At 35.6% G+C, this 25,081-nt stretch overlaps 14 protein-coding genes across 14 annotated transcripts; 6 read left to right on the top strand and 8 right to left on the bottom strand.

Annotated features, from left to right (window-relative positions):
* Positions 1–875: 875 nt before the first annotated feature.
* On the top strand, positions 876–1,121 carry FDP41_002823 (uncharacterized protein; the record flags this gene model as incomplete). The annotated part of the gene is made up of 1 exon (XM_044706060.1): positions 876–1,121. One exon carries the CDS (start codon positions 876–878, stop codon positions 1,119–1,121), a length of 246 nt encoding a protein of 81 aa, XP_044563021.1.
* A 74-nt stretch (positions 1,122–1,195) lies between these two features.
* FDP41_002824 (uncharacterized protein) lies at positions 1,196–2,316 on the bottom strand (the record flags this gene model as incomplete). The annotated part of the gene is made up of 3 exons (XM_044706061.1): positions 1,196–1,583; positions 1,683–1,692; positions 1,746–2,316. The coding sequence occupies 3 exons, from the start codon at positions 2,314–2,316 to the stop codon at positions 1,196–1,198; spliced, it is 969 nt and encodes a 322-aa protein (XP_044563022.1).
* A 129-nt stretch (positions 2,317–2,445) lies between these two features.
* Positions 2,446–3,738, bottom strand: FDP41_002825 (uncharacterized protein; the record flags this gene model as incomplete). The annotated part of the gene is made up of 2 exons (XM_044706062.1): positions 2,446–3,081; positions 3,133–3,738. 2 exons carry the CDS (start codon positions 3,736–3,738, stop codon positions 2,446–2,448), a joined length of 1,242 nt encoding a protein of 413 aa, XP_044563023.1.
* Positions 3,739–4,037: 299 nt separating this feature from the next.
* Positions 4,038–5,336, top strand: FDP41_002826 (uncharacterized protein; the record flags this gene model as incomplete). The annotated part of the gene is made up of 1 exon (XM_044706063.1): positions 4,038–5,336. One exon carries the CDS (start codon positions 4,038–4,040, stop codon positions 5,334–5,336), a length of 1,299 nt encoding a protein of 432 aa, XP_044563024.1.
* A 30-nt stretch (positions 5,337–5,366) lies between these two features.
* Positions 5,367–7,595, bottom strand: FDP41_002827 (uncharacterized protein; the record flags this gene model as incomplete). Its single annotated transcript, XM_044706064.1, has 1 exon — positions 5,367–7,595. The coding sequence occupies one exon, from the start codon at positions 7,593–7,595 to the stop codon at positions 5,367–5,369; it is 2,229 nt and encodes a 742-aa protein (XP_044563025.1).
* A 68-nt stretch (positions 7,596–7,663) lies between these two features.
* Positions 7,664–8,392, bottom strand: FDP41_002828 (uncharacterized protein; the record flags this gene model as incomplete). The annotated part of the gene is made up of 1 exon (XM_044706065.1): positions 7,664–8,392. One exon carries the CDS (start codon positions 8,390–8,392, stop codon positions 7,664–7,666), a length of 729 nt encoding a protein of 242 aa, XP_044563026.1.
* A 241-nt stretch (positions 8,393–8,633) lies between these two features.
* FDP41_002829 (uncharacterized protein) lies at positions 8,634–9,893 on the top strand (the record flags this gene model as incomplete). Its single annotated transcript, XM_044706066.1, has 1 exon — positions 8,634–9,893. One exon carries the CDS (start codon positions 8,634–8,636, stop codon positions 9,891–9,893), a length of 1,260 nt encoding a protein of 419 aa, XP_044563027.1.
* A 26-nt stretch (positions 9,894–9,919) lies between these two features.
* Positions 9,920–10,315, bottom strand: FDP41_002830 (uncharacterized protein; the record flags this gene model as incomplete). The annotated part of the gene is made up of 1 exon (XM_044706068.1): positions 9,920–10,315. One exon carries the CDS (start codon positions 10,313–10,315, stop codon positions 9,920–9,922), a length of 396 nt encoding a protein of 131 aa, XP_044563028.1.
* A 326-nt stretch (positions 10,316–10,641) lies between these two features.
* On the top strand, positions 10,642–11,181 carry FDP41_002831 (uncharacterized protein; the record flags this gene model as incomplete). The annotated part of the gene is made up of 1 exon (XM_044706069.1): positions 10,642–11,181. The coding sequence occupies one exon, from the start codon at positions 10,642–10,644 to the stop codon at positions 11,179–11,181; it is 540 nt and encodes a 179-aa protein (XP_044563029.1).
* A 231-nt stretch (positions 11,182–11,412) lies between these two features.
* Positions 11,413–14,665, bottom strand: FDP41_002832 (uncharacterized protein; the record flags this gene model as incomplete). The annotated part of the gene is made up of 2 exons (XM_044706070.1): positions 11,413–14,205; positions 14,330–14,665. The coding sequence occupies 2 exons, from the start codon at positions 14,663–14,665 to the stop codon at positions 11,413–11,415; spliced, it is 3,129 nt and encodes a 1,042-aa protein (XP_044563030.1).
* A 1,325-nt stretch (positions 14,666–15,990) lies between these two features.
* Positions 15,991–16,865, top strand: FDP41_002833 (uncharacterized protein; the record flags this gene model as incomplete). Its single annotated transcript, XM_044706071.1, has 3 exons — positions 15,991–16,161; positions 16,510–16,628; positions 16,688–16,865. 3 exons carry the CDS (start codon positions 15,991–15,993, stop codon positions 16,863–16,865), a joined length of 468 nt encoding a protein of 155 aa, XP_044563031.1.
* Positions 16,866–17,386: 521 nt separating this feature from the next.
* FDP41_002834 (uncharacterized protein) lies at positions 17,387–19,095 on the top strand (the record flags this gene model as incomplete). Its single annotated transcript, XM_044706072.1, has 3 exons — positions 17,387–18,397; positions 18,495–18,632; positions 18,712–19,095. 3 exons carry the CDS (start codon positions 17,387–17,389, stop codon positions 19,093–19,095), a joined length of 1,533 nt encoding a protein of 510 aa, XP_044563032.1.
* Positions 19,096–19,997: 902 nt separating this feature from the next.
* Positions 19,998–22,186, bottom strand: FDP41_002835 (uncharacterized protein; the record flags this gene model as incomplete). The annotated part of the gene is made up of 3 exons (XM_044706073.1): positions 19,998–20,444; positions 20,528–21,605; positions 21,654–22,186. The coding sequence occupies 3 exons, from the start codon at positions 22,184–22,186 to the stop codon at positions 19,998–20,000; spliced, it is 2,058 nt and encodes a 685-aa protein (XP_044563033.1).
* A 29-nt stretch (positions 22,187–22,215) lies between these two features.
* Positions 22,216–24,398, bottom strand: FDP41_002836 (uncharacterized protein; the record flags this gene model as incomplete). Its single annotated transcript, XM_044706074.1, has 4 exons — positions 22,216–22,767; positions 22,821–23,978; positions 24,031–24,279; positions 24,330–24,398. 4 exons carry the CDS (start codon positions 24,396–24,398, stop codon positions 22,216–22,218), a joined length of 2,028 nt encoding a protein of 675 aa, XP_044563034.1.
* Between the last annotated feature and the right edge of the window lie 683 nt (positions 24,399–25,081).

Below are 25,081 nucleotides of genomic sequence, written 5' to 3' on the forward strand. Positions count from 1 at the left end.
ACCTTGGAACTTCATCTCTCAAATTTTTGTATGCAAACACTACTATGTAGTAGTATTTAATACGAGAAGGTTTGAAAATCTTTCATTTGCTTAATAATATCGTATTGTTAACATCTTGTTGATCATGCAAAGTCTTTAAAGCCGACATAAAAAATTTTTTTTTGAAGGTGACCCATTGATATCGGTCATCAAAAACGTTCAGTTGTCGAATCTTAGAAACGTGTCTGTTTACGGCTATAAATGTTCGAATATCTCGATTGGATCATGGCCGTGTGAACATGGTTTCCTTTCTTTGTGGTTATTCATAAAATCACGAGATTCTGACAAGGGTTGGGACAGAGGTTGCCTGGACATATCATCAAGCTTTCTCATAATACGCGTCAACTGTTTTTGAATCAGATTAAAACGTTTTTCGTGCTCAACTAAAACTTCTTTAAATTCGTTCATAAAATTGGTATTATCATCTTGTATCTTTGTTGGAACGGAATGGGACTTGTATTTTTGCTAAGAAATTCAGCTGTTGATGTAAATTGGATTCTTGCTGGTTTTGGATAGGACTTTGAACCAATGACTTAAATATTAAGTTAATAATAATTCCCGAATGGCGAAATGAGCATGGCGGTCTGGGCACTACTTTGTTTTTGAGAAGCGACAGGGTGAATCAACTTTTTGAAATGAGGACCTTCAATTTAAACAAACGCCCTGGCACTTTACCTGGTTCTTTTCATAAATGATAAGATCGCCGGGCAGCACTTTAACCAAAAAAAATTAATGTTCAGCCCCTTTTTTGGGGCTTTATTGTGAAAGAACGGGGTTGAAGTGAAGACACTCAATTTACAAATATAAGGGCATTATTAGACCGCAATTTAAAAAAAATGCAAGAGTCACACAATCAGAAAGAATCTACTCCCGATCGACCAACAACCAATGAAGATGACGATCAGGACAACGATGATGACGAAGAGTTAGAACTTCTCACTGATGAATATTATGATCGGATGTACAAGGAAAATGTGTACAAGTATCTCAAAGAGCGTGAAGAATTTTTGAAAGCAAAAAAACAACAACCACCCACTGAAGATAATTACGAACCTTCCGAAAAGAAAACAAAAGAAAATTAAGCAACCTGTTTAATCATTAAGAGTGTTATGAACATTGTAGTGGAGTGAATTTGAATATTCATTCAAGAAAATAATTACTGCAAAAAACACTTCTTGTGTTCATTGGATCGAAGTGGTATTGCCATTGATTTCACTATCAACTCATCCAAACGATCAAAACCAATACCATCCTGAGCACTGGTTTCAATATAGGTCATACATCCCATCTTTTGTGCCATTAATTCACCTTGTTCAAATTGGATTGGTCTAATTCCTCTTCGAAATAACATTTCCTTCTTGAATTTCGTATTATTTCTTAAATCACATCGAGTTGCAACGAGAATCATTCTACCTTGTGGAGCGAAGTGGCGATACTCTGGAACCCATTTGTGTGCAACATTGATAAAAGATTGAGCATTGCAAAAGGTATCCAAACAAGTAAATGCAATGAAACAGAGGTTTGAAATTAAAAATGCTAATGGTCTAATCATCAAGGAGTGTTCGTTCGTTCGTTCGTGAAGATGTTGTTGTTCATAATGAAATTAAAACGAAAATTAAATCCTTCACAACAACATTACAAACCTTAAACGATCTATTCATATATAGATTGATCCACTATAATGCTGCTCATTATTTAGCACTTACCATACTCCTGGCCTGCAGTGTCATATAAATCCAAGTAATATTTTGAATTCCATTTCGATTGAATGTCCTTTTGATCAAAAACGGTTGGTATATATTCATTTGGAAACTTTCCCATTGCAAATCTTATGAACATGGATGTTTTTCCAATACATCCATCTCCAGAGATTGCAACATTAAAACGTTCTTGTTGGAAATCTTGCGGTGGTTCATAATTCAATATTTCATCTTTTGTATAGTAAGTGTTTTTGTATTTAGTTTTGGGAAGATTTGAGATTTCCTCTTTGAATTTCTTGTCAATTTGCGAAATTGTTTTTTCATAAATTTGTTTTAAATGTTGTTTAAAGTTTGATTGGACAGGCTTCTCGACGTCGAGAACATCGAATGTGTGTAATAGAGCAAGTTCCTGCTTGTAAAATTGTCTCCATAATTCATCGTGTTCCGAAATCTTTGAAAATGTTTTGTTTACTGTCTGAATGCGGAAGAGTTGATTTGTAGGAATGTAGGAAAGAATTTTGATCCAAATATCTTCGTTTAGGTCGACAAACGAAATGTCATCTTGATGTTGTGACATTTTTTTAGCATGAAGGATCTCATGATCAGTGAGACCATAGTCTTTCCAACTTCAAATGAGTCACATCAAGGAGAGTTGTAAAGTATGCAAGAGATATCAAGTGGAACAATTATAGTTGATTTAAAGGAGTTAAATTACATATTTGTTTGGACTTTCTTTTTCATTTCTCACATAGAGATCATTAGAATTTTCTTGCGACCAACCAAAAACACCACTAGCTTTGGTGGGCAATATCAACCCTTCAATGTTTGTGTCAATCGCAACATTCAACCCAAGAATTTCACGTGCTTGTTGGGGAGTTGCGATTGGTCTTTCAAATTCTTCACAAATTTCAGCTAAATGTTGAACCAGCTGTTTGTTACTCTTTGCAATCACTCTTCTCTTAATGAGAAACGAATCTTCAAAACCAGTTCTGGGATGTCCTCCATTCAGTAAGGTCATTCGTTGTAGTTGTGAATGATTCCATCCAATTCCAACTCCACACCAAGTGTAATTTTCTCTGCCAAATAATTCGTCACATTCAGAAACGAAGAATTTGATTAAAGATTCCCTTGGAGGAAGAGCCATATAACCACCAAAAACAAACATTAATCGAACAGGAGCTGTTATCCATCCTAATTTCATTAACATGTGTGTTCTATAAAGCATAGAGGCATCAAAAATTGCTACATCAGGTCTAATTCCATTTTCTTTCATAACCTTAAGTATTTCTTCCACATCTTCATTGGTATTCCAATAAATATCACTTCCTTTACGTGCAGGTAACTATTCAACAAGATCAAATTTGAAACTTTCAAATCTTCTCTGAATACTTACAAAATTTGTAGATCCAGGTGTCCAACTACCCATATCAGGTTTTTGTTCTAATTGAAAACATTTCACTCGTTCTTCAACATTTGGAGCATAATTGCCAGTGCTAAATTGTACAATCATCTCTGGACAATTCTTACGAACTCCTTCTAATACTCTTTCATAATATTCATACTTGTAGGTTGGCTTTCCTTCATCATCACGAACATGAACATGAATCATCCGAGCACCAGCCTCAAACACCTCGCAGGTGTCTTGAATAATTTCTTCTGGAGTGAGTGGTACACGCATATGTCTGTTTTTAGAAGGAACATCTCCGGTGAGAGCAGCGGTAATAAGAACAGGTTTTTCATGATGGTGCTGCTCCTGTTTTGATCGAGTTGTTACCGATTGAGAATAATGTCCATAAGATGAATGATCTCTCTCATTGATCCATGACCTATTATTGGAATACAAAAAGGCTTTATGCAATCTCTTCAAAGGCTTTTCATATTTCCATCCAAAAGAACTCGTGCAAGGATGAGAAGAGGAGATCAAAGAAATCCTATATGAAGTAGTAGTAGTGCGTCGACAAGTTTCACTACTAGCGCAACTACGGATGCACTTGAACATTTTTTTGTAAGAATAAAGTTCTGATTGTTCTCGAGAGAACTTGCGCCGCCTCATTCTCTCGAAATAAAGTCGATGAAAAAATTGCATTCATCAACTGCATGATTGAATTGGTGGTGTATTATTATTATCGTTAAATATTGATTGTAAAAATGATTGGAAGAAAATCAGTGTTGATAGAGCCAGCAACCCGATCCTCTTTCGGTGCAGTCCTATCATCCTATCATCTCTCATGTTTTCATTTTGGTCATTTGATGATTGGAAATAATCTTCGACTCATGTCCGAGAGGCAACGATTCATCATGAAGAACAATGTTTCCTCTCTACAAAGTTTCTCTCTTGGTTTGAAACATTTTTCAAACACCATCACTGGTCGCCGAGAGGTTGGCAGTGATTTTGAGATGCAAGATGTCAAGGCTAAACAGATCATTGAAAAGAAAATTAAATTTGGATTGAATAAACATTTGGGTGTGCGTGTGTCTCGAGTGAAATTAAGTAATATGGAAAATGATAGAGAAAATTCTTTTATTGAAATGACAATGCCAATCACTGAAATTCATATGAATGCAATGGGATTAGTACATGGAGGATCAATAATTACCATGTGTGATACTGCAATTGGAACTGGAGCATATTTTTATGCAAACAAGTTTTTAGATGGAGCTGGTATGGTTGTTCTCGACTCTTTCACACAATTTACAAGACATGCGAATATTAATGATGTGTTGCGTGTTGTTGCAAAACCACGTCACTTGGGAAGAAAAACTCAAACATGGGAAGCTACCATCTATCTTGGTGATCCAAAAGAAAACATCAAAGTAGCTCATACTGTTTCAACAGTATTAAATATTCCTAATGAAGATGGTGACTTATTAAGCGAAAAGTTGAAAAAGCTTGGTAAAAACTTTAATATCAACACAATGAGTAAGGAAGAGATTGCTGCAAGATTTGACAAGTACAGCGAACAATGGGAGTTTTTAACAAAGATTTCAGAATATCAAAAGAATGTAATTGCATGGGTTGCCAAACAAGCAAATACTCTAAAGCAGCAGATATCATGTAACAACACTTCTAACAAATTCAAAGTATTGGATTTGGCAACAGGTAGCGGCCTCGTCGGAAAAGCACTATACAACGTTTTGGGAGAGTCCTCCAATATTGAGTTGACAGGTTTGGACATTTCACAGGGAATGATAAGTAAGGCTGAGCAACTGGGTATTTACCGAAACTTGTTCGTTCATGATTTGGACAAGAAAATTTCTCAATTTCAAGACAACTCGTTCGATCTCATCACATGCTTTGGTGTGACAGAAATGCTTCACAATTTGGAAACAGTATTACTTCCAGAAATTAAGAGACTGTTGAAAAAGTCTAGTCGCTCTCAATGTTGGATCTCATTTCAATACAATGATGGTAAACAAGCTGCAGCTCACCAAGGTATGAAAACATTCAAAGAGGATGAAATTGTAGAATTATTGAAGAAGAATAATATGAAGGTGATTCAACTCGAAATATTGAAGAATGCATATTTGTTACCAGATCCATCTGGCTCAGTCAAACCTGTTCCTTTTTGCATGGTGACCTGTTGTCTTGACGAATAAAACATTACAAATTCAACACAATAGTTGCTTTTATAGTCCAAGTGACTCTCTAAGAGTGTCGAAAGAGAAAGGGTTATCGCTTCTTGGCTTTACATTTCCTTGTACTTTTTGGTACATCAGAGAGGTATGCTCTGATTCAATATTGGAAAGATGGGGTATTTGATTGTTGGATAATTCGGAAATTTCCGAAGCAGTTTGATTAACAATGCTTCCCAATCTAGAAAATTGAGTCTTCATATTAGATATATGTTCCATTAGATCATACATTTCAGTACACAATGATTGTAAAATTTGATCACTCTTGTCCAAGCAAGCTGCAATTTCATTACCATTTTCCAACCCAGATCTGGAGTGTTCAGGAGTAGATACATCAATATCATCAGATAGGGCAATGCAATTCAAAGATTGTCTCAACTCAGAATTCATTATTCCATAAACTTCAAAATAATGATCCAAACTAGGTAGAAGCTCGTCAATGGAATTTTGATTGAAACTGAAATTCAAAAGTTCATGCAATTTAGCACTTGATTGCTTCTTATAAAGACATTCTTTTCTGTCGTGAAGTGTTTTCTTTCGCTCTTGAATGAGACACCAAGCACTATAGAGCTGTTGTTCCATCTTTTCTTTTTGTTTTTCAAAGCTATCTATGACCTTAGCAACTATATAGTGAATTTGATAAAAAACAGTTTGAAACAAAATTAATTCCTCCTTATTCTTTCGAATTTGTTGAAATTGCTTTCCAGATGCAACAAGCTTTTCTGAAAATTTTCCAGATGAAGTAGTATTGAGCTTACTAACTTTTGAAGATTTTGTAGATTGAATGTTGGCTAAAATATTTGAAGAATTTAAAGTTGAATTCTCAATGCCAGATACTTCAAAGGCTTCGTCGGATTCAAGTTGTCCAGTATTGTCCAAAATACTGCTATTTAGATTTGTAGAGATGTTTAAAACATCTGCTGGAATATGCTGGGATGCCAAGGGTTGAATGTTGTACATGGATTCACGGGTGGGAATGTTCATTTTTGCTGGTGAAGGTAAAATGGTTGAGATCTTTACAGGTTGTGAAAAAGGAATGGAAGGAACTATAGAAGACTGATTTAACATGCTAGACGAGGTTAATGAAGAAATATTCGAATTATTCTCAGTATTGGATCGAAAAGAATTGTTCAATAGGTTTGAATTGTTACCATTATTTTGAAATAAGGATTTGGTGACTAGCAACGAATTTCCTGTTTTTGATGTTGTAGAAATAGAGGAAGTATTGTGTCTAGTTTGGAGGGATGAAGGATCTGTACTCGTACTGTTGGACGATTGATTCTTTGGATAATTACCATAATATTGTTGCCATTTAGCTGCTATTGAATCCACAGTTGGTTTTGAAGACTCTTTAGTAAATGAAGTATTTGTAGAGCCGGTTTCAATTGTTTCCAATACTGGTTTTCGTGTGTTTTGTAAAAGCAAAGAAACTCGCTCTGGAAGTGTTGTTGTGGAAGCAACCTTATTCAAATTAATGGACAAATTATTCGTCGAGTGTGATACACTAAATCGCGAATTAGAGACTTCATTTTGTAAAGACACGTTATTATTTGAAAATATTGAATTGGTGGTGATTGGCTTAAATTGGAAATCATTTGTCGGTCGTGTTAAGTGATTCATTTTCAGCCTCTTTCGTGAGGCCATAAAATTAGAAATATCAACAACACCTGAATTTGTTGTTGATAGATTTTCGTTTAAGGTTTGTTGAGAATTCTCCTCTTCCACTGAGTCCTTGTTGGACACATTCTTTGTAAGGGCTTCCTTTTCTTCCTGAGACAAGGGCTTCCAAGCTATGATAGGCTTTCTATGTGCGTAACAAGAAGTTCTTGAAGATTGAATCAGGCTCTCTGTATTAGGTGTAATAGATTCAATTCCAAGAGTCAAAGGTTGTTTTGGTAACCCTTGTGTTAGGGAGCTACTATTAAATTGATGAATATTATTGATGGAAGATAAATTTGAATGTTTAGATCGGGTGATATCAAACAATGGATGGTCATCGCCTCCGTTGAAAGGCAGCGATGATGATGATGCTTGAGCATTGATATGAAAAACGTCCAAATTCTTTTTATACGAAGAAGGAGATAGCTCTCGTTTTGTAGCAGCATTTTTCATCAAAGGATTGTTCTGGATTGAGTGAATAGAATGATGGTGTTTCTGTTGTGGGGATGATGAAACATCATTTCCGAAAGTATTGCCCTTTGATGATGAATTCAGAAAAGACATTTTTTTTTCAGTTAAAAAAATTAAAAAATTTGGCGGGCTTAATGCAAGATTGTTGGGTTCTGAAAGAATTAAAAAGCTCGAAACGACACAATGTCAATATCTGAAAAGTAAGAGTAAAAGATGGTTCGTTCCATCTTGTCAAAGAAAATCATATCTTCTTCATACACTTGAAACAGCTCGATGGATTTTTGTATCCACCATTCCTTTTCCAAAATTAGAAAATACTCGACCGTATCCAACACAACCAAAGGAGGTACCATTTGAAGCATTGGAACAGTCTCCACAAGATCCAATGCATCATCCTTCAATAACTTTCGCATTAAATACACCATTGGTTGGTCAATATTAAAATTAGCAAGTGCCGATACTTCAAAATATTTCATACCAAGAAGTCCTTGATCCATATTCACATGATACGATTTCACTTTTCTTTCTTTCAATAAATCCACCTTATTACCACACAAAACCATTGGAATATGTTCTCCACAATTTTTCATGATATCTTTAATCCAGTAACGAACATTTTTGAAAGAGTTTCGATGTGTGACATCAAACATAATGATGGCCGCATGTTTTCGAATATAAAATGTGTCTCTCAATCTTCCGAATTTTCTGAAAGAATCGAAAATTCGTAAATGAATTTCTCCTTTCGTTGTTTTAAAGAATAGAGTAAAAGTATTAAAGGTACTCCTCGGACAAACATTTTGAGGATCAATTAAAAAGCGATCCATAAATGATGACTTTCCAGTCGAATCATCTCTCACAAGCACAACATCAAAGGAAGCGATCGGTCGCATTGTTGTCGTTAAAGTCATTAATTTTTTCAATTGATTATTTTTAGTATCAATATTTGCAAATCCAGCTTGTGTGACATTTCCTCCATAACAAAGAATTACATTTCTGACTCAAAGTGTGATTCATAAATGAAGTAATTACAACAAGTTTATATCATCATGAGAATCTCCATTTCAATGATGTCATTCACCAATTCCAAATAGAGTGTCGTGTTTAAATGTTGGCAATGTTTCAAATTAAAAAATGAATACATTGAAATCTTTTTCAAGGTTGTTGATGAGTAAAAGCCAATACAATACATCATCCTCTGCTCATCATCATCTACACTGGTTGTTAGGATTGGAATGTAAAGGACAATACATGATGAAATTTCATAAAAGAACACTGGCAACGTATTCAAAGGAGAGTGTTGGACATCATCATCACGGAACCTCTTGCTCAAATGTACATCGTGAAGAAAGCTCCGAAGTTGAAGAAGAAGCACCCATTATTAAATTACAAAAACTTCAACAAGAACAGACAAGTCCAAAATCAAAACCAACTCCCATCGACAATATTGCCAATAAGGTGATTTATGATACGGTTGATGTTTCAAAAATTACTAAAGAAGAATTTGATGTGACCATGTCCAATCTACGAGAACAATTACGAAAAATTAATCCTGAACAATATTCTCTTGCACTTCTTCAAAAAGATGTGGATAGTGTAAACATTTGCACTATATTATACTGCTTGAATGCAGAATGGGCCACTATTAAGGATCACACAAAGTCACAAACAACAGGAAGTCTTCGACTTGCATGGTGGAAAGATCAGCTAAAGAATACTCTGGTTGGACATCCACCACGAGTGCCGGCATTGATAGCTCTTGCCTACATGCAATCACAGGCAAAGCCTGAAAACAAACTAAAATTTTCACAATTCAGAAACATTTTTAAGTGGAGAGAAATAGACCTCCGCTGGAAACAACCAGCGACATTGGCAGATATCGAAAATTATTCTGATGGAGTGTATGGATCTTTGATTATGGCACACTTACAGGCTGTAGGCAAAAGAGACATTCACACAGACCATGTCGCCTCACATATAGGACGATCATATGGAATCTGTACATTGCTAAGAGCTGTACCTCATTTGATTGAACAAGGTTCCACGTATCTACCTGCTCAGTTATGCGCTAAATTTGGTGTCACAGAAGATGATATCTACTCCAAACATGTATCACCAGCCCTTGAGGAAGTTGTTTTTAAAGTAGCTGACCTGGCCCACTCACATTTAGATTTGGCAAGAGAATTGGCAGCTCTCAAAGATGAAAAATCTCAAAAACTACTTGTTGATCCAAAATCATATCCATTATTTATGCATTCAATCATTTGTGAGGTATTTCTAGAACGTCTCCAAAAAGTGAATTTCAATATTTTTGATGATCGACTATCGGCTCAAAGTATGCGGTTTCCAATTCTGTTTAGACTTGGAAAGACCAAGTGGTTCGGAAAATATTAAATTTAAACAGTAAATTATCTTTTTGATTATTGTTGTTTTGCATTGTTGTCATCCTCCATGTCATGATCTTCTACGAGATATGAATATCGTTTTGGAAGTCTGTCTTGTTCCTTTAAATATTGTAGATAATGGTCTTTCCATATCCAAGGCATTTTGTCCATGTTCACATACACATTTCTCATTCTTGTTTTCAACCTCTCTTTCGATTCTTCATCAAATAAAAACTTGGCTTTGAAACACCATCGGAATGTTTCCCATTCTTCCAAGCATGGTCTTATTTGTCCCAATTCATAAAAATTGGATAAATTACTTCTCCTACACTCTTGATATTTATCAAAATGACTCAAACAATTCATCATGGTTTTATCCCGATATTCTCGTGATGGTGGGATCGCCTTGAGTCGACTATCAAAAACGTTCATTTTTTTGCAGAAGTCCAACTCAACTGGGTGTTCAGCTGAGAGATTCGCTTGGATATTAGAATAATGGTCTGATCAATTAATGGAATTAGTACAACGAAAGTCCTTCTCCCAACGAATGAAGTATCTTGTCGTTGGACATGCCTTATGAGAGAAAGGTGGTTCGGAAAACATCAAACACATAATCGCGCCGAAAAATAGTTCAAATTTACAACAACAAAAAAAAATCAATTAGAAAACTTGAATTTGTGGCTCTCGGAGCAACAACCGAAATACAGATCCCCTCAATTCCTGTACAAATATTCATCATCAATATACACTCAAATAATATGGGAGGATTCAGTTCAAAAAAAAAAGAATCTGTAAAGATTGTTTGTTGTGGTTTAGACAACAGCGGAAAATCAACAATAATTAATTATTTAAAACCAAAGAAGGAACGCGAATCGAATGTTGTTCCGACGATAGGATACAGTCAAGAATCTTTTGATTTTGACAAACTAAACTTTACAGTATTTGATATGAGCGGTCAAGGAAAATACCGAAATCTCTGGGAAAGTTTTTATGGCGAGGTGGATGGTGTGATATTTGTTATTGACAGTGCCGACAGAGTTAGAATTGCTGTGGCAGAAGATGAGATGAAAATTCTATTGAAGGAAATTAAGGATCGACCAATTCCAATTCTGTTTTTTGCAAACAAACAAGATTTGGCAAACTCCTTATCGGCTTCAGAGGTTTCTGAATCTCTCAAATTGCATGAAATTCAAAATAAGAGTTGGACAATTATTGCATCAAATGCTTTGGTAGGAGATGGTATTTCTGATGGAGTGAAATGGCTGAGTGAAGAAATACGAAAAAAGCTTTCTAAATAGACATATCCTTTATATGTACATAAAAAATCGAATTCAATAGTTGTTGTCGTGAAGATCTCTTCTTTGCAACAAACTGGCAAAATTCATTGGGCAGAGTGTATGAATAGTGACGATTCCACCAATTCAAGGCTAGAAAATATAAATTTCTATTGGTGATGATGAAAATGATTCAGCCAGGCTCAAGTTACTTTTATGAAAGTAAATTTATTGATAATTTTCTTTTTTCAGGAACTAGAGCTCTACCACATAATTACCGGGGAAGAGACCTCTCTTTCCGTTCTTTTCTCCTTCCCACCAGCCTGATGGATCCTTGTCGAGAAGAGTAATAATGTCACCTTCACGGAGAGTTAATTCATCATCGGCTGATGCTTGATAATTGTACAATGCCTTAACCTTTGGCTTCTCGTTGGCCTTTGGTGGAGGTTGAGGAGGTCTCTTCTTTGGTCCGCCAGTATTTTGTTCTTGTTGAGTCAAATAAGTAGATTCTTGAATTGGAGCTTGCTCAAGGAGTGACATACGGTGACCAACTCTTTGTTGTCCACTACTGGAAGGTTGTGAATAAGATGGTGCATTGCTCATCTTGATTTCAACCTTCTTTGGTTGAGTACCAGCTGGCAAACCTTCACAAATTCCAACCTTGAAACCAGAACCACCTCCTGAAACGTTTGCTAATTTGGCCTTTGGATCCAAGTAGAATTCAACCTTCTTGACTGTCTTCTTCTTCTTATTTTCAGTGTAAGAAAGAGTATTCTCAAATGTACGAGGAATGTCACGATTCATCTTGGCTCTGTATTGATCGTTCAAAATGGCCAAGAATTCAGTCTTATTTTCACATTCAAGGAACAAGTCATCAATCAGTGGATCATTCACTTGAATGACCAACCAATTGTCAGAAAGTTGACTCATACAAATGCATTGAATTTGATTCATTGCAATTCTGCACAACATCTCCATAATGAATTGCTTCTTGACCTTTTCTCTGTGAATGAAATAGAGAGCTTCATTGGTCAATAATCCCCAAATCTTATCAAAAGTGACACCCTTCAACAACTTCTTCTTGGGTCTCATAAAGATATCACCAAAGACAACGCCACCGTCATCTTTACGTCCTTGTTTCTTCATCACTTCTTGTAATTGAGCATTATCCAAATAATTCACATGATCTCCAAGGAATGTTCTATTAATGGACAATCTACGTCTTTGTTTTCTATTATCCAACAAATCAGCAGATGAATTTCTAAGTTTGATAAAGTAACGTTTCAACTTGTAATTACGCCACAATCTTTGCATTCGAGTGGCATTGTCATGGAAGAGGCGTTCCTTATTTTCTTCCAAACTAAACAAAGTATCAGGTTTTCTCAAAAAGATTTTAGTACGACCCATTTGATATTCTCCTGGTTCAATTCCAATATCCTTTAAAAGGATTTCACATCCTTCACGAGCATCTCCCCTCCAAACTGGCCATGTCTTCTTTGAAAGCACTGAGAAGGAATGTAAAAACTTTTGGAATGGAGCACGAAAGGCAAAACCAGCACGACGAACACGAATATTCTCCAACAAACCCAAATATTTGACTTGGTGAAGGACACGCTTAGTATCAAAGTCACGAGGTTGTTTGGTTTCATTGGGTTTGATACAACGAATGTAGTGAGGTTCACACTTCTTTAGAGAAGCAACCAATTCAATGGCACTTGTTTTGATCTTGATACCAGCACTGTCAGGTCTCTTCTTGTCGTTTTCATTCACATTCTCAGGGAAGAATTTTCTAATGAATGGATTGGTGGTGGATTGCATACATTGAATCAATGTCTTGTAAAGTACATCCTTATTCTTATCAGTGAAACCATCAATATTGTAATCGACATTACCAGCATAATGTTTAACAGAGAATTCATTGGTACGTCCAACAAAGTGAGGATTGTTCACAACTTCACGCAAACGAGTTAAAAACTTTTCATCAGCAGCTCGAGCTTCCATGGAGTGAGTGGTGTTACAAGTGTCATCGAGAATGGAGAAAATTCCAGGTGGGTTCTTTTCTTCAATCAAATCACACACAATCTTGTTGTTGAAAAATTGAATAGGTTCCCATTTGATACCTTCTTGTTGATATTCATCTTGTTCTGCTTTGAGAGTCAAATCAATAAAGATTTGTTGCAACTTCTCATTCACATAATTGATACAAAATTGTTCAAAACCATTCTTATCAAAAATTTCAAATCCATAAATATCCAAAACAGCCAAAATCAATTGATTCTTCTTGGTATCCATGGCATCATTGATACGTTTCACAAGCCAATCGAACATTCTCGAATACAATGCCTTAGCTAAAGCGTCTCGAATATTTGCAGCTTGAGCAGGAGATTGAGACACAGTAATCTCTTCAGATCCAGATTTGATAATTCTGTTCAATAGAGCAAATTGTAACTTGTCAGGAGCAACATTTAACAAGTAAGCAGCATAGTTTAAAGTATTTTCATCTGAAACGACTGAACCTCTTCCAGTTTCTTCAAAGGTAATGTTACCAAGCCACAAAATACCAGCAACTAATCTCATGAGATTGGTTTGTTCTTCTTTAGAAATACCAATGACATCCATGGCCTTTCTTGTCAATTGATATTCCTCAGCATCATCGACGCCATCGACAGTGTAACAACCAGATTGTGACAAGTAATAAAAGTCATGAGCATTGGTGGTTGCGAATTCTTCCTTTTCTTCTGGAGTGGCACCTGCACACAATTGATAGAAAATGTGGAAATTACGTTCACCTGCTTGTTGATACACCACACGGGATTTCTCAAGCAAGTAATTGGTAATTTTACCACCGATAGGATCACCTCTGTCATCGAATTGAATCTCAAAGAATTTACCGAAACGAGATGAGTTGTTGTTACGAACAGTCTTGGCGTTACCAAATGCTTCCAACAGAGGGTTACTTTCGAGAATGATTCTCTTGACACGATCCACTCCATGGCCATCACCAGAAACAGCTGCAATGTATTGCATGATCAATTTAGAGGCTTCAGTCTGTATATGTGGTGTATGGTGTGAGTGTATTCAGGACAGGTGTATATATATTCAGAGTGTATATATAATTATTCAGTGTGTGTGTCAGTGTGAATCATCATTTCATACAACAACAACAACTTACCTTACCAGCACCACTCTCTCCGGAGATAATCACACACTGAGAATCTCCGTTATTCTTCAAGTTTTTATAAGCTGTTTCAGCCAATGCATAGATATGAGGTGGTTCCTCATAGGGATACTTTCCATTGTACTGATCGATAAAATTCTGATCAAAGATTGGAATTTGTTTGAAAGGGTTCACAGAAATCAGCACATTTCCAATATATGTGTAAATGACATCAGTGGCATGACGTTTTTTGAGGTTTTCCATGATTTCATTTTCTGAAAGTTTTGGCAGGAGAACCATGTCATCGATACCAGCTTGTTTTTGTTTTCGTTGTTTTATGTTGAATGCCATTCTTGTTGTTGAGGTCTGTACATGAAAAGGGTTTCATAAAAGTGAGAGAGAGGTTATGTGAGGAGGAGAAAAGATATGTGCAAAAGAAGAAGCAGTAGTAGGAAGTTTTGTGAAATTACGTAGTTGTCGTGTGGTGGTTATTGAGATAAGTGTGAGGATGAGGCGGTGATATTGGTTATGGTTGTTGTTGTTCGTGTGAATATAAATATAACAACAAAAACAACCACGGCAATAAAATTACCAAAGATATCATTAATCACACATCATCATCATAACACGAATCATTGAATCACATAATTGAATCATTCATCATCAATACCACAAATCAAGCCGTCATCATCAATTAACACACGTGTTGGTGAACTCAAACAATATACTAGTGACAACTCACCTTTTTTCAAAAGAGAGATTTAAACGTGATGATGAGTTACAATCAACACACACAAAATCGGTCGACTCAGAACTATCGATATTGATTGGCACAAATACAATACTTTACACAACACAAATAATTCTTTGAGTTGTTGTTGTTGTTGTCTTTGTTGGAAAAAGCAGTGGATAATGTCGTCAACTAGAGATGAGCTTGTGTGAAGATGCTTGCGATATGGGGTTCTGTGTGGCACAAACTCAACTCGTCACACGTTTTTTTTTGATGGATGACGTCAAGTGCCTTGCGAAAGGTAAAAAGAATACGGAAAGGAAGAGAAGAGAATCATCAATCGTCGTTTTGATTCTTTCATTGAGTTTGAAAAAGGTGGGATATTAGAGAAGAATAAAAGAATGGACCACTCAAGTGATTAGCGAAAATAAAGAGGAGCAGAACATGAAGGACAATGTGTTGCTGAGAGAGTGATTGAGGCTCACACAAAACAAATACATTCCTTTTGTAAATAGTCGCATGTCAATCAGAAATTTGACGTTCAAGTCCATTGATTTGTGACATCGCTTTTTGACATGCGTTATCCAATTTTTGATCAAAGCAACAACTCACTTACTCTTTGCACATCCATTGAGAGTAACTGATCTCTCTTTTGCCTCTTCCACATGGTGATACAGTGCGTAGTGGATTTGGGAAAGAGTTGTACCAATGCAGAATGACATCAAAGAACACAGAGTCACAAAATTTTCACAAATCCACCCATCCATTTTCATTAAAAAAAATTTCTTGTCCATTCCAGGGAGATCTCATCCACGCGCTCTGTGTGCCGTCATTGTCATCATCATCGTCACCTCATCGCCACTAAAATTTTGAGAGAGATCTCTGTTTTCAAAATTCACACACCACCTTCTTCCTTTACACACTCACTCTCATCATACAACAAAAAATGTCGTCTGATCAAGCAGTCTATGATGATTCTCTCACTCCTGAACAAACCAGAACATTACGTTTCTTTTCTGCTTCAAAGAGAGGTCAAGTGTTGGAAATTCAAGAATTGTTGAACGAAGATTCCAAGTTTGATGTTTTACAATTGGACGAATTTGGAAATAATGCACTGGTAAGTGATTTGATGATGTTTGTATGTTTTGATGTGAGCCATCCAACAACATGTTGATGATGATGATGAATTTCTTGTTGTGGTACCCTTGTGATGATGACCCTTTCAAATGAATACTAACAACAATATTAATACAATGATACTATAATCCGAAATATAATTTCTGTGCATCCGTGATTGAATGGCATTTCACCCGCTTTGTCGTTGGATTCCTCTTGTGAAATCATTTTTCAATTCCGATCATATGATGGGAATTTTTTTGAATCTTTGTGTCTCATTGTGCATTTTCACCCAACATTTACTGCATCTCATGATTATTACGTTCATAACCATAACACATCCATTTAGCATTGGGCTGCTGGTGCTGGTCACCTTGAATGCGTCAAGTATTTGGTAGAAACTCTTAAATTGCCACTCGATAATACAAACAAATTTGGAGATACTCCACTTCACAAAGCTACATGGAGGTATGTTCAAGATCTTGGCTTATTGTGTCATTGATCATTCATTATTAATACTTTCATAGAGGTGCTTTGGATGTTGTGAAATATCTTGTTGAAAAGGATGCTAAATTGGATATTGCAAACTCACAAAATAAGAGACCTGTAGACTTGGCCCATCACTTGGAAGTTAAGTCATATTTACAAAGTTATGAAGGAGATGATGAAGATTATGACGAAGAGGAAGATGAGGAAGAGGACTAAACGTCTTATTAAATTCAATGTAAAATAAAAGACAATCAAGTATTGTAGAAAAACTTAATCCATGTTCGTTTGTCAACATGTTGGAAGTGATTTCAAACCTTTTTTCAATGGCTTTCAATGGAACAGTGCCATTCGTCTTGTAAAGGCTTGACTTGGAAACCATGGTTGCCGTCAGCAGGAGAAGAACGCTCTGAAGTTTTGTTTGAAATTTTTTTTAAGGCTTTTTTTGTTGAACGATAAGTTGTTTTCGTGGTTGTCATTGAAATTAGCACGCTGTGGTAGAATTGGTCCATAGAGATCAGTACCACCACATCTCGTTCAATTCACCTACATTCATCAATTCTGGAAGTGTACATGAAAACCCAATATTATTGGTCAGACGACAGTTACCCTCCTTTTGATCCCCAAACAGAGTTCACCACCACCACTGACTTCCCAACGCATGCCTATTCACGCCTATTTGCTTCTTCCTCTTCTTCTCTTTGCATAGAGAATCACGCCAAAAACAAAATAGAACAACCATGTCTTCGCTCGAGTCATCCTCTGAAGGATCCATACTTTCTCTCTTCAATGGCCATTTCGGAAAGGGATGGTTGATCTTTGGATTCATTGGTTCTTTCCTCTTGTGGTATCTTCATGCTTTGATGCGATTCCTTTTGAATCGAATGTTGTTTTTTCAATTAACTCTGAATGATTCGGATGAAGAATTTCGATGGTTTACTGGATGGTTTGCCTTTCATCCCTACACGTTATATGGATCTAAACGAATTAAACCTAAAAAGAATCATTACAATGTTGGAAGAAATTCATTCTTTGAGAGAGGAATTTCAGACACAATGACAGACACCACGACGAGTAATAATCATCACTCCACAGGTGATGAATCTTCCAAGATGAGTCGTGTGAAGTTTGTACCTGGTTTGGGAATTCATCTATTCTATGTCAAATCTAAATTGTTTATATTGAAATTGGGGGGTTCTCAAAGCTCATCATCCACTTCAACACCCACAGGAGAGGAACGAGAGAATGTGACCATCTACAGACCTTGCTACTCATGGATTTCAATGTTGGTTCAATTCTTTTATCCCTGTGTGGATAATTATAATAATGCGACATCTGTGAGGGATATGTTAGAAAATGCAGGTTTTCCCAAATCTTTAATTCCTCCTTCTTCATCGGTCCAGGTTTCCTCATCATCAACTTCATCGACTTTGAAGAAGAATGACAATAAGCATTGTGAGCCTACCAATACTGCATATTTTACATTTCGTGAGCTTTTGGATGAGTGTTATTATGTCCATGATTTGTTGTCACGTGAAAAGACAACTATTTATTCATCGTCGATTCATTCATGGAAAGTTTCAAGTGTGATGGAGAAGAGAGAAAAAAAGACAGTCGTATTGGATGAAGGAGTTTGGGAAGAGTTGTATAATGATGTTTTAAATTTTCTAAATTCTAAAAGGTGGTACAAGGACAGAGGAATTCCTTATCGTCGAGGATATTTATTGTATGGACCTCCTGGAAATGGAAAGGTGAGTATCGTCCATGTAAATAAGGTAGTTTTAAGGTTAAAATTTACACACAATTGTGAAATGGATGATTGACATTTTGACATACGAATTCGATAAGACATCAACCATCACATCGATTGCAGCTTGCTTTAATCTCAATATTTGTGTCATTAATATGGGATCACAGAACATGACGGACGATCGATTACAATACATGTTTTCGACTGTTCCAAAGAATTGCATGATTGTTTTAGAGGTATGGTTATTTATAGTATTGGTATAATCTATATTTAAAAATTATATTCATAATATTTGATATTCTTCAATATCATTAGGATATTGATTCGAGTTTTTCAAAAGATGATCTCAACGAACCTTCAGAACCTACAAATGAAATTGAGTTAAGAGGAATGAGAAGTGTGATAAAAACCACTGGAAAGGCAACCTTCTCATGTCTGTTAAACTGTTTGGATGGAATTAGTTCCCAAGAATCAAGAATTGTATTCATGACCACTAATTTCAAAGATAAGCTTCCTCCTGCTCTTCTTAGAAATGGACGAGTGGATCGTAAAATCTATCTTGGAAATACCACCAAGAGTCAATTGAAACGAATGGCTCAAAATTTTTATGAAGACTACAGCGAGGAGTTGTGTGAAAAATTATGGGATCAAGTGGGCACGTTTTCGTTTTGCATGGCTCAGTTGCAGGGTTTCTTTTGAGAAATCCATCTTCATTTCAAGTTGCTGTGGAGGCCAGTAAGAATTTTGAAACTTTTTTGAAAGAAGAAGGAACTTTGAATCCATAACAGTATGTTGTGGCGATTTCAACCCATGTTTATATTAAGGCCTTTCTCTTACATTAAGGAACATGAAGGAGACAAATTTTCCGTTTGAAAATCATTGTACACTTTGATATCCTTCTTAATAATAATATTACAAATAACTTCATATAATCCAATGGAATTAAAAATACTGAGGTTGTCACAAGATCCATTATGTGAATCATGTAAATTAATGGATTATTGGAGGGGGCCCAGTCATTTCTTTACAACGACAATTCTGCACTGATCTACCAAAAACACGAATCAATGATGTGAGGTCATATTTAAGCAATTGCTTTATATATCCATGAAAATTATAATAACATGATGAATTAAATATATGAAATTAAAATAATAAAAATATATGGTTAGCTCAATTAAATCCTTGCCTGAGATTATGATGACACATTTGTGAACAATTCGGTCGAGAAATTGCAGCATTTCATCCTAATTGCTGTAACAATATCATCATTCCATTATCTTTTCACAAGAACTTTCCAAAAATTAACTTCTAAATAGTTTTTAATTTCTTTACGTTTTGAAATAGATGATGAAATCAACTTTCGAAACTATTAATAATTTCCATCTTCGTTTTTATACATGCATGTTCTTTGTTAAATTTCTCTGGTTGTATTATGATACCTCAACAAAAGAAAATGGGTTCAAGATGAAAGCAAACGTGGAAACTAGAAAAGTTGTTTCAGCAAATAGTGAAAGTATTTTAAGATAAATATGCCTCAAACCAGCAGCTTCAAGAAGGAGGACTTCTTTGCAGAATGGTGAGCTTAATGATCTTGATTTTTACATGCTAAACTTAAAGTAAGCAGCTCCATATTTGTGATAAAGCTCTCTCTTGTACGGATCTCCTAGTATTGAAAATGCATAATTAATTTGTTTAAATCTTTCAAGAATTTCTTCCTTTGTCCATTCCTCTTCTTCCTTTTTGGGAGCATCCAATTGCTCAGGTTTAATATTGTTTTCAATATCTTTTTCAACCTCTCCAGAGGTTTCACTTCCAGATATCAATCCATGTTGCTTGGATGCAAATAGATCTGGGTGATAAATCATTGCCATCTTTTTGTATTGAACTCTAATTTCTTCTTGTGTGTAAAGACCAAACTTTTTTGGATCTAACTCTAATAGAGAATACAAGTCACATCCTTTACTAATCTCGATACCAAGAGCAGTGTTTCCATCGGATGGATTTGCACACCACTTCCATGCATTTGCATATATTCTTTGAAGTGGCTGAAAAAAGAAAATTCATATAAATAAATGACGTTCAAAATAATTAACTCATCATTAACCTTTCTTTTAAATCAAGTACATACCTTGTTGGCAATGTATTTGTTATGGATCATGACTGCAAACTTTCGATGATGTTCCTTATGAAGCATTGGTTTGTAATATTGCTCAGTGGTGGCACTTGCGGATGTAATGGTTGAGAACATTAAACCATATAATAGGAAATTTGAAAAGTTGGTAATCGGCAGTAAAAGGTACATCAAGTGCCACCCAATATAGGTTCCCACAAAGTATGACGAGAATAATTTAGCAAAGCTGTAAGGTACATATCCAGTGACATAGCTCGATGTAATACCATCAGTAAAGGAGTGGAAGGTATATTCACCATGTTCATACTTTTGCACCTTTTGTTTGAGATGGAATGGGCTTAACCATTTCAAATAATGTGGAAAATTAAGGACATCTTGCTTGACATAGAATGGGAAGTAAATTAAATCTTTTTTGTGCAATTTAAAATCTGTTTTCTCCAGATCGAAGCCACCAATCACTAATGATGGTGAATCGAAAAGAATGGCCTCTTCGGATGTTGAAATATTTCTCTCGATAATTTGATATAGCTGCTTTTGCATAGAATCTGGAATATAGCTATCTAATGCAAGAGACCAACTTGTCTCCCAATCGATGGTATAATAATCAACTTCGTAATCTCGTTTGAACGCGGATTTGGAGAAGAACAATTTAACCGAGTCCCACATATTTTCATACCATTTGAGTTTGTAATTAACTTTTGAAATTACTGAAGGATCTGTCAAATACTTTCTATCAATTCTTTCAATAATTCTTTTGATGTATCTTCGTTCAAATTGAGTGGATGCATAAACATATGTAATGTCATCGATCACGGGTTGTGATGAAGAGTCATCACTTGACAAATTATTTGATGATGTTTGATTATATTCAGCAAGTTTGATGTGATCAATAATACAAGTGATTGTAATTTCAGTGGATGACATGTTTTCCACTGTGAAATTGTGTTTTTGAATTTGAAATTTGTTGCTCAAAACATTTTTCAATACATTAACCAATTCTTGAAGTGTGTTTTCATCATCCAATTTCAATTCTTTTAAAATTTTCTTTTGAGCTCGTTGTTTTTCTTTTAAATCTCTAGTACAGGGATAAAGATGTCTCTATTACGTAACAACAAGCACCCACCTTTGCGAAAAGTCTTCTGGATTTTGTGTCAATACAAGAGGATCTTTTTCTAGTGGCACATCCACCAACTCGCCAAATATTTGTGTCAGCAACTCTCGTTGTTTTCTGGGATCAATCGTAGCTCGAAGTTTTACTTTGTATGCAATTGCATCTCCGTATTGAAAGATCCATAGTGGAACATACACTTGTTTAGGATCTTCTTTGGGTCTATACCACGATGAAGGTCCATAATATTTGTTCTTTTGAAGAGCATAGTTACGAAATGCCCGTTTAGCATCTTCGGGAGATGAAATAAATTCAGAGGCTACACGGAGCTTAATTTCTTTCGTGAGATCGTCTTCATACGATTGTTTTCTCCTTCGGAATGAAAAGGATAAATTACAATGTTGGAAATATTGATTCGTAGAACTAAAATTGAATTTAAATGAAGAAGAATTATTGTGGAGCAGTGGTGAAAAAGATGATGCCGTTCTTGATGATGATTCAAATACATGTTTGATGAGAACCGAACCGGTGTAATTTTTACACAACATTTTTTTTAATTAATTGAATCTAAAGGTTATTATTCTTCTTGTTTGTTTCGTTCAATTTTGGCAATGAGCTGATTGCAAATGTCTAACAGCTCCTTGTTTTCTTTTTCTTTGGCTTTTAACCTGGACTCAAGCTGTTGTCGCCGCTCTTCTTCTTTCTTTAACTTTTCCTCAAGTTCGATCGATGAAGAGGATGGGTTTAAAGGTTTGGAAGACGAAATCAGTGTTTTTAAGGCCTCAATCTCATTCGTTTTGTCATAAATTTTGGCCTTTAGCTTTTGGTTTTCTTCGTAAAAAACATGCAGTGATTGTTGTAACTCTTCATTTCGTGAGACAAGTCCTTGATTCTCTTCCTTTTGTTTTCTCAGCTCGGTCTCTGTGGTTAAGGCTCGCCTTTGGCATTCTCCAATATCTGAAACTAGCTGCTCGTTTGCCATTTCCAAGTTTTTAATTTTATCCTCCAATGCTTTAATTTGAGTTTTTGGAACCTGTGAAAGCTTTTTAACCTTTTCGTTCAAATTTTCAATTATGGCATCTTTCTCATCTTTCTCTTTTTTCACTTTTGACACCTCTTGTTCCAATGTCTAATGAATGTGATCGTGGTCCAATGATAATACTGTTTCAAAAATCTACTTACAGAAATAGTATGTTCATAGTGAGATTTTACAGCTGCCAATTCTTTCAACTTAATATTGGCATTGTTGAGCTGCTGTTCAGCATGTTCTTTAAGTTTCACATATTTAGCCTCATAGATTTTGCATTCTCTTACACTGGATTGCAGTTTTTCTTTCATAATGGCTTCATTTTGCTTATATTTCTCGTTAATATTTTTCATTTCATCATATCGTAATTTAAGCTCTTTAAACGATGATTCAATCTTTGAGTAATCGATTAATAGCTGGGTATATTGAACTTTGATACTTTCTTTCTCTTTTTCATCCCCATTTTTCAAGGATAAGTTCTTAAATTCCTTTTCATAGTTTTGAACAAACGATTCGAGCTCTCTTCTCTTTCGAATTTCATTGTTTAACCTCACTTCCATATCGTCGTAATCGGCGCTTAATATTGACATCTCCGTTAGAACTTTTTGAATACATTCATTCTTAATCTTCTCCACATCTTCTATTGTGAAAATAATTTTTTCTTTTGGTGAGGTTGAACCATCCTTTTTCTCTACATTATCCAGGTTTACTCTTGCTGCATCTAAGTAAAGAGGAGTAATATGGCGCATATAAGGTTCAATAGGGGAGAGTGACGAATCCACTCTGGGACTCGGTTGTTGTGTGAATGATGTATCAATTTCCTCTAAACTAGACCTCAATGATCGAGCTACATCTTCATTTACAATAATTGCTGTTTCAGTTTTTTCTGTGTTAAAAAGATTCTCTACATTGTCAACAGCAATTAGTACGTCCTTATTTTCGTCTCTCTTTAACTTCTTCAGAGATTTTAATATAGTTTCCTTATCAAAAATGTTTTCTCTCTCTTTGTGCAAGGATGTAATAATGTTCAAGGCGGTTAGCTTGGTGTTGGCGTTTCCTTGATAAACTACATCCTCCAAAAATTCCTCAAATAATTTGAAAGACTTTTCGTGAATTGCACCTGGGATATTTACAATGTCTTCTAGACATATTCGGCACGAAGTGGCAATGGATTCTATGATTGAGAAAGAACTTTTCATGAGAGGTCTAAGAACTTGGTCATTATGTGTTTGAAAATCTTCTTTCAGAAGCTTGGCAACCGAAAGAAGTACGTCACTTGACGCCTTAACAATCGATGATCGAAGATCTGATAGCTGTTAAAAATTAATATTTGAAATAAGAGATTTTTTACATCCGCCAACTTACCATTTGTGAGAGCGGCTCGACAATAGACGAGGATATTGAAATTGCTTTTTTCTTTGACAACTTTCCCGATGTAAGCACATCATCTATTTCTTGTAAACAATCAAGTTTTGTTGACCAATGAGTTTCCGAAGAAAGAAGATTATTAATACAGGTTTTCTCATGTTCCGATATTTCATCAGGATCAATCTCTTGAACTCTGCTTGAATTAATTTCATCAAAATCATGTTCACTTCCAATCAATGGGCTTTCCTGTATAGCATGCTTGATTTTCTAATTTTTCTTAAAGCATAAGTACTTACTTCCGAATCTTGTTCAAGAGTGGGAGTTGACCCGTCGTTGGATGTACTCTTCGTTACATGTTCCGTCATTGTGTTTTCAAGGGAATTTGCAAGTTACGATTTTTCTGGATGCCAGTGTTTTGGCGCGTTTTTTGAAATGGTGAATTTTTCGTATTTCTTTTGAGGGTTGTTGTTGTTGTTGTATGCAAGGAAGGTCGTCCAGAGAGAACTCAAATAAGAGGAATCTATTGAATCACTGTTCTTCTCAATCATGATGATTGCATATTGATAATTGGTTGATTCGTTTCATATTGTGGCTTCAATACAACAACAAGACTTGTTCATTAAAATGTCATTACTTTTAATTGCAAGAAATTGGATTGTTTCGAATCGCAATGTCCTTTTAACCATTGAAAAAACTTTCACTTTAAGGGAAACCTGTTCACGCTTGCTCAACGAAGCTTCTTTTTCATGTTCCTTCTTTCATTTTGTTAATTATTGTTCAATAAGGAAGTTGTCTGGATGTACTACAAGTCCATTCTTATTACTTTCAGCCTTTCATGAACAAGTTTTTCAACTTTGTTACTTTATTCAACAACCTTTACTATTCCGTTTCTGATCAAACATGAATCCAATGCTTTGGTGGCTTGTTCATTCGCCAAATTTCTAACAGCCTTCAGCTGTCACTTCAAAAAAAACTCTTGTGGTGCCAAATAAGCACTGAGCCATTAGCTGAAACAAACCTTCGAACGAGCTCTCACGGCCTTTTCATT

Source organism: Naegleria fowleri (genome assembly GCF_008403515.1).
Source record: "Naegleria fowleri strain ATCC 30894 chromosome Unknown tig30, whole genome shotgun sequence".
NCBI lineage: Eukaryota > Heterolobosea > Eutetramitea > Acrasida > Naegleriidae > Naegleria > Naegleria fowleri.